The sequence below is a fragment of the Monopterus albus genome, unplaced genomic scaffold (assembly GCF_001952655.1).
Source record: "Monopterus albus unplaced genomic scaffold, M_albus_1.0 scaffold210.1, whole genome shotgun sequence".
Taxonomy (NCBI): domain Eukaryota; kingdom Metazoa; phylum Chordata; class Actinopteri; order Synbranchiformes; family Synbranchidae; genus Monopterus; species Monopterus albus.
In genome coordinates, this window is record NW_018128090.1 from 681,370 (window position 1) to 688,380 (window position 7,011).

The 7,011-nt window shown below is 43.9% G+C and overlaps 1 protein-coding gene across 1 annotated transcript in view; it reads right to left on the minus strand.

Annotated features, from left to right (window-relative positions):
- Positions 1 to 7,011, minus strand: part of abhd17c (abhydrolase domain containing 17C, depalmitoylase) — a 35,229-nt gene that overhangs the window by 13,835 nt on the left and 14,383 nt on the right. The window contains exon 2 of the mRNA XM_020618883.1: positions 2,577 to 2,756. Coding sequence (XP_020474539.1) covers positions 2,577 to 2,756 — 180 coding nt within the window. The remainder of the gene's footprint in view (positions 1 to 2,576; positions 2,757 to 7,011) is intronic.

Sequence of the window (7,011 nt, forward strand, 5' to 3'; positions counted from 1 at the left end):
GGTCGGTAAATCAAGATACAATAAAATGGGTCAGTGTGTCCAACCTTACTCATTTGAAGCTCAAACGAGCTAAAACTATCCGTGTTCATTAGCCTGCAACGAAAACGGCTCCGGAAAAGGAGCGCAAGACCACCTCCTCGCCGCGAAACCCGCAGGGTCCCAAACACGGAGCAGTCCGGAGGACAAAGTTCCTTCAGGTGGGAGTAGTCTTGCTCCCGCTGCCAGGTCTCCATCAAAAACAAGAAATCCAAACACTCTCTGATGAAAAAGTCATTCAGGATAAACACCTTGGTGGCTATAGAGCAGGCATTAAGTAGAGCAATCCTAACCGACAGAACAGGTCGACCAGCTAGATCACTCTAAGTCGACAACACAACGTCGTCACTTTCCATGCGACAGGCAGTAATGGGACGCAAATCACGCTCCCGTATCGCCAGAGAGCGGACACCCCTCGACGAGAAACTCTGGTATGGCAAAAGCCCTCTAGCTCGTTGCCTCCTCTGCCTCACCTGTACTCCAGCCCTGCAACCCCGCCTTCTCCTTCTACCGCAGGGCTTGGTCAATAACAAGTACTCTGGTGAAGATGTGGAACACTCAAAAGTCAGAAGGAAAAACTCCGGGTACTTAGCCCCAAGAATACTCCAGTTCTCCATATGCTCCTTAATGTGGAATAACGTGTCCCGGTCATAAGTCAAAACAGCAGAAACACAAGTACTTACTGACAGAGCTGATAAAGTAAAGTAAAATACTAAAAAACCCACAACCAGGCGAGAAAACACAGGAGGAGCAAGGGCAAAGCCAGTCACAGGCGCCATCTTGCCCCCAAGCACAATTACCTTCATGTTGGAAGTGCACATTGTGAATATTGTAGGTGAATATTGTAGAGCAGGAAGTAGCAAAGAGTAGAAAGGATGAGGTGAGGAAGGCTCTGAGGAGAATGAAGAATGGAAAGTCTGTTGGTCCAGACGACATACCTGTAGACTGCAAGGGCTTTAGTATCATCAACACACTAACGCTAAAATAAAAAGGGGTGGTTCCAGTCATTTTAAGGACAGTACACAGTGGAAGCACTCTACATATGCCGTCCTTCAGGAGTTACACTTTCTCAGTGTATTTAGTGTGTAGTGCAGGTCACACTGTCATCATTTCCTCCAGTGAGATGTGGGTAAACAGTGCAGTCTCTCACAAAGCAAACAAAATACATGATTTAAATGTGCATGAGTATGTGTGCAACATGTTATGTCTTGTTTGGGTCATGAGGTGATGGCTCATGACTGTGCAGCCGGTGTATGTAACTGTCACAGCAGGTGGAGGAACAGCTCAGGTCAGCTGTTTTGGGGACAAGGTCAGACCGGCCAGATTGAGATGGTTTGGACATGTGCAGAGGAGGGATAGTGGTTATATTGGTAGAAGGATGTTGGAGATGGAGCTGCCAGGCAAGAGGTCGAGAGGAAGGCCAAAGAGGAGATATATGGATGTGCTAAAAGAGGACATGAAGTTAATTGGGGTGAGAGTAGAGGATGCCGAGGATAGAGTTAGTGGAAACAGATGATTCGCTGTGGTGACCCCTAAAGGGAACAGCCGAAAGAAGCCTCACCTGAAATGCTGAAGATGCACCTGTTTCTACCCTGTCCATAATGATTTTGGTGACACTACTGTCTAACAAAAAAGCTGTTGAATATTTTTCCAATAAAAATTCACCAAAATTATAGAAAAGGGAAGAAAAAGCCTATTTTTTCCAAAGTAAATGTTGTGGTACAATCAGTTAGTGAAAATTTTTCCTGGGTCAGATCAGGATCAGTGCAAGTCCTTTTGCAAGTCAAAAATTAGAAACAAAGATAAAGTGGAAAATGATTCTGATACGACTTTTTCGACCCTATCTGTGAGAAATTGCAGCTAAAAAAGTAGTATGACACTGGAAATGAGTATTGGTGGACATTATGGATATGACTGAAACCAAGTCACAAGAAGTGGCAGTATTTTGTAAGATAAGAACTCACTATTTCACTTTCAACTTCTAACAATAAGGTCTGTAGTAGGTACAAATTTTTATAAGAACATATGTGATACTACACCCAACAGCTGAGGAAAATAAGTGTATGCAAGGAGAAAACAGAGGCAAGTTTAACAGTGTCTAGGTAGCAGGTGGCAGAACTGCAGCTCTCCATATCTATCCCCAGCACAGCGGTATTAACTAGGTCAACAGAAACTAACAAAAAGGGCTGCATGGTGGTGCAGTGATTAGCACAACAAGAAGGTTCCGGGTTCAAGCCAGAGCCTTTGTGCAAATAGTTTCAGGTTCTCCCCATGCCTGTGCAAGATTTCTCTGGATCCTCTGGCTTCTTCCCACAATCCAAAGACTGTTGACACTAAACTGCCCGTAGGTGTGAATCGTCATCCATCTCAACCATACAAGACTCACAACCTAATTAGGATGTAACCCTTTTTGCCTCTCGCCCAAGTGTTATCTGCCCAAAGAAATTCTTGTTGAGTAGTTGTTCTGTCTGGTAAGTGTACAAAACAAAAACTAGCCTGGCTGCTGTGGTATATATGTGTCCTGCTGTGTGTCAACTCACCTGGGAAAAGCATCGAAGCAGTAAGTCTTGCGTGTATCAGGGAAGGCCACCCGTAGTCCTGACATGAGTGGTGAGTGTAGGATGACAGCAGCGCATTCATAGCGAGCAGCCAGGTCAATGGTGGGCACAGTGCCGATGCTCTGACCATAGAGGATGATGTTCTCAGGTGTTACACCATACCTGTATAACAACACACATACAATCCAGAATCATTTATAAAGCAATTAAACACAGAAGAAACAGCACAACAATATTCTGTAAAAGCTATTAAAAACTAGAACAAAAACAGCACTTGACAGTAAGAAGCAACTTAAGTGCATGTTCTGTAAGTGTATATTTGCATGTGTATTATGAAACCGGTTTGAGCGAAAGTGCACCACTGCAATACTGCTGAGCCCTCCGAGCACATACAGAGACACAGCCCTGGGTTATAAACAGCTGCCCATTCACTGACAACGGAAACTGAGTGCTGTCACTCAGTCCACCCCACTGTTTGAGACAGGGACTGAAGGAGCCCCCCGAGATGACCATAGCCCACAGGATCTACTCTGTGCAGCAACAGCTGGGCAAAAGCCTGATTGCAGAGATTTAGAGCCTGGCTCAAAGATGGTATCTGTAGGACTGATATTATGCCACTTTATGAAGTTTTGGCATTTTTTAGATGAAAAAGTAACCACTTAAATTGAAAATGTGTGGGTAGCCTATCCAAGAAATCACAATTTAGAAATTTGTTCCGACATTTTCAGAGATGTGGAAGGTTGAGATAAGAACTAGTTCAAGGTCCTAAGATGTTCAGAAACAGCTTGGGCAAGAAATTTTTACCATTCTCTCTCTTATTACTTAGAAGATCAGTGTCTCATCTAATTCTTGATAATAATATTGATCCTGTTCCACTGCAAAATGGTTGGTGACTTATCCAAATATGTCTGTTACCATAAAAACGTAGAGGGCCGTTCCTGGTAGGCTAGTGGTTAAGGCACCGCGCTCTCGCTGCTGTGCCCGGGTTCGAATCAGGGTTGCGTCAGGAAGGGCATCCGGCGTAAAACACGTGCCAAATGTCTACATGCAAGTGCGTCGGTGTGACGATTCACTGTGGCAACTCCTATACGCAAAAAGCCGAAAGTGACTTTCTTTACCATAAAAATGTAGAGGAAAGGCATTGCCTCTAGTAACATCTGTAGAATTGCACCTACAGCCAGCTAACTAATGCTGTGTTTCCACTATCTAATGAGTGGTATAACCCATACTTCTCTTAACCATCACCAAGCATTGCCTGTGTGTTTACACACAGTGCTTGTAATGCTAATGCTTGAGGTGTGAAGATGCACACATTTAACCAGTCATGGGTGACTGCTCTGTGTGCACGCACTCCCTGCCCCTCACAGTCCTGGTACTTGATTTTAGCACCATCTCCTGAGGAATGCTGAATTTCAGGTCCCAGAAGGAACCTCCACAGCAGGCCGACTGTAGTGGAAACAAACGCAGAACTTGTGGTGAGCATTACTTGGCTTGACATGTTTTGGTAGGCTCCTAAAACGGAAAAACCCTTTAGTATACCAAGTTACTAAGCTCTTAAAAGGTCATATTAACTAGAGTTTAAAGAGCCCATGGCTGCTTATTTTGCTCATTTTCAGCCATTTACTGTTTAATCTTGGGTACCTCTAGGTTATCTTTGCACCATCATAACTCCAAATAGTCTGTGACTATTTCAGAATGATAAAACCCAAGTGCCTTCTCCCTGACAATGAAAGGACAGTTTGTGAATGCATACAACTCCTGTTGCCAGTGTTGTGGTGAAATCTGTTTCCCCTTCGACACACATTTCCCGTGACCTGAACCCTCACATTATCCTAACTACATTCACTGAGGGGGGTGCTACATGAAACAGAGTTTTGAACAGGGGAAACATATCTCAACAGGGGAACATGTTTCAACACAAGACCGGTCAGGAAGCCAGTAACGCATAAATGAAAAACATTGACAAATAAGCTACATTATTGACAATACCTCAAATCCTACCTGACATATTTAAGTCAGAATATGAAAGTGGACAGCACAACAAACCTCAACAGCATTCATTAATTTGAATTTCTCCTCCAAGACTTTATATAGTCTTAACAGCGAGAGTTCATGAGACTTGTATAAACAGAGTTGCTTCTGCACAGATGTACAAAACATAGGTACGCCATGTTTTTTGAGCTTTCAGTCACATCTACGATGATAATTCACTGTTGTAACATTGTAGATACATGAGAAAACACAGAAAAGCATGCCATGGGCTCTTTAAGAGTGTTTCAGCATCAACATTCACAACCAAAATTTACTAAAGAAAATATGCACATCTGGTATTCCTGATTCAGGTACACGATACAAAAGTATATGATAAGTAAAATGCAACAGCATGGCTATTTGATGTCTCTCTCGCTTTAAGTGCTGTAGGATGAAAGGCAGAACGGACAGAAAACAGGCCTGTCGGCCAGGGAATGGAGGAGAGTGGGGACAACATTTTCCCTTGCCAGAACTCACAATCTGAGGAGGAAGCTTGAAGCAAACCCTCCCATCTCCTGACAGCGGTGGGAATGCAGAGAGAAGCTAGCAGAAACATTCAGCAGTCCTTTGCCACACCACACACAGAGAGATAGATTAAACCTTTGCATAACAGACAGCCACGACAAAGGGTTTGGACAAGAGGTACAATAGTGTATATATCCTATGAAGTGATGCCATAATGACAGCTCTTCAGATAACAGCTTGGGTGTGACTAATGTTCTGGCCTAGACAAATCCGGTCTCTGATAAGCAGCAACTGAACTGAACAGGCATCCCGATAGGAGATTATGACCCCACACATGGATGAACAAGGTACCCAATGGCTGCCAGCTGACTTCCAAGACACTGGACAGTGAAGTACACAACTTTGAGGATAATTGTAGCCACAACTAGAATTACTGCTGCCAACAAAATTGGAGATAATACATAGTCAGCATCGGTTGTTCTGCTTAAGAGAAGGATTAAGATTTTAAAGTCTTATGATCCCACTGAGATTACTAAAAATATCAATTTTCTAATTAATTGCAATTCTTGTTTGAACAACTCCATTATCAATTCCTGACATCCCAAGATCTATTTTAGCATTGGTTCCTTTTCTCAGTAAGCATGTACAACTGTACTAAATGTTAAGTGGTGCTGTTCGAAGTGCTAGTGTATAAAATGTATTCTTTGTAGAAAAGAAGTTGTTACAAAGTGAAACACAAAAGTCTAAGTTATTAAGTAACATTAACCACAAACATGGCGCCCACCGAGGCGGACATGTTTGCGCATTCCACTCTCGAATGCCTGCTTTTTTTCTTCTTTTTTGTGTGTTTTTTTACTTTTTCTGCAGTGCACAAATGGCATGCACTGCTAACATACAACAGACAGGCATTGCTGGATATCGCCAACTCACCCAGCCACTGGGAATTTACTGGTTTTATACCACCGGAGCTACAACTCATTGGCCACTCCCGCAGCAACAACAACAACAACGACTAAATCCACCATCACCCTCAGGGAGCCCCCGGAGCACAAGGCACAAGCGAACAGGCTGAAATCAGGAGAGCAACCCGGAGACGGAGACGCAAGCGAGGAGGACTCCATGCTAGGCTAAAAGCTTGCGCTACTTGCCCGCCATTACCCAGCCACTAACGTACAATCTCTTGAAAACAAACTGGACAAGCTAAGGGCTAGGATTACAGCACACCGGGAAATCAGAGAATGCTGTGCTCTAATTCTCACTGAGACTTGGCTTTCTGACAGAGTCCCCGATTCCGCAATTCAGCTACAAACACACTGTACATCGAGGTGACTGCACTGCTGCTTCGGGGAAGGTAAAAGGAGACGGTATGTGTGTGTGTGTTTATCAATAACTCGTGGAGTGGAGCTGTACGAACTGTTTATAAGCAGACAAAGAATTTTTATTGCTGAAATGCTGGCCCTATTATATAGCAAGAGAGCACAGTGCTGTGTTTCTGGCTGCTGTGTATGTTAGCCCACGAGCTAATCCCTCTGCAGCTCTCAGCAAACATTGATGTCATCAGCACACTAGAAAAAGCACACCCCGATGCTATATTTCTCGCTGCAGGCGACTTTAACCAGTGCAATTAACGGACTGTACTTCCCAAATATTACATGTGAGAATTCCACCCAGGGCAAGAACACTCTGGATCATGTTTACAGTAAAATACGTGGTGCACACAGGGCTGCACCCCACCCCCACCTTGGACACTCAGACCACATTTCTTTGTTCCTGTATCCATCTTACAGACAAAGACTGAAACAAACAAACCCTGTCACCAAACAAATTAAACTCTGGACCCCAGAGACTGAAGGCACCCTGCAGGACTGTTTCGCCCAGACAGACTGGGATGTGTTTAAAGCTGCAGCCACCTCGGAGGACT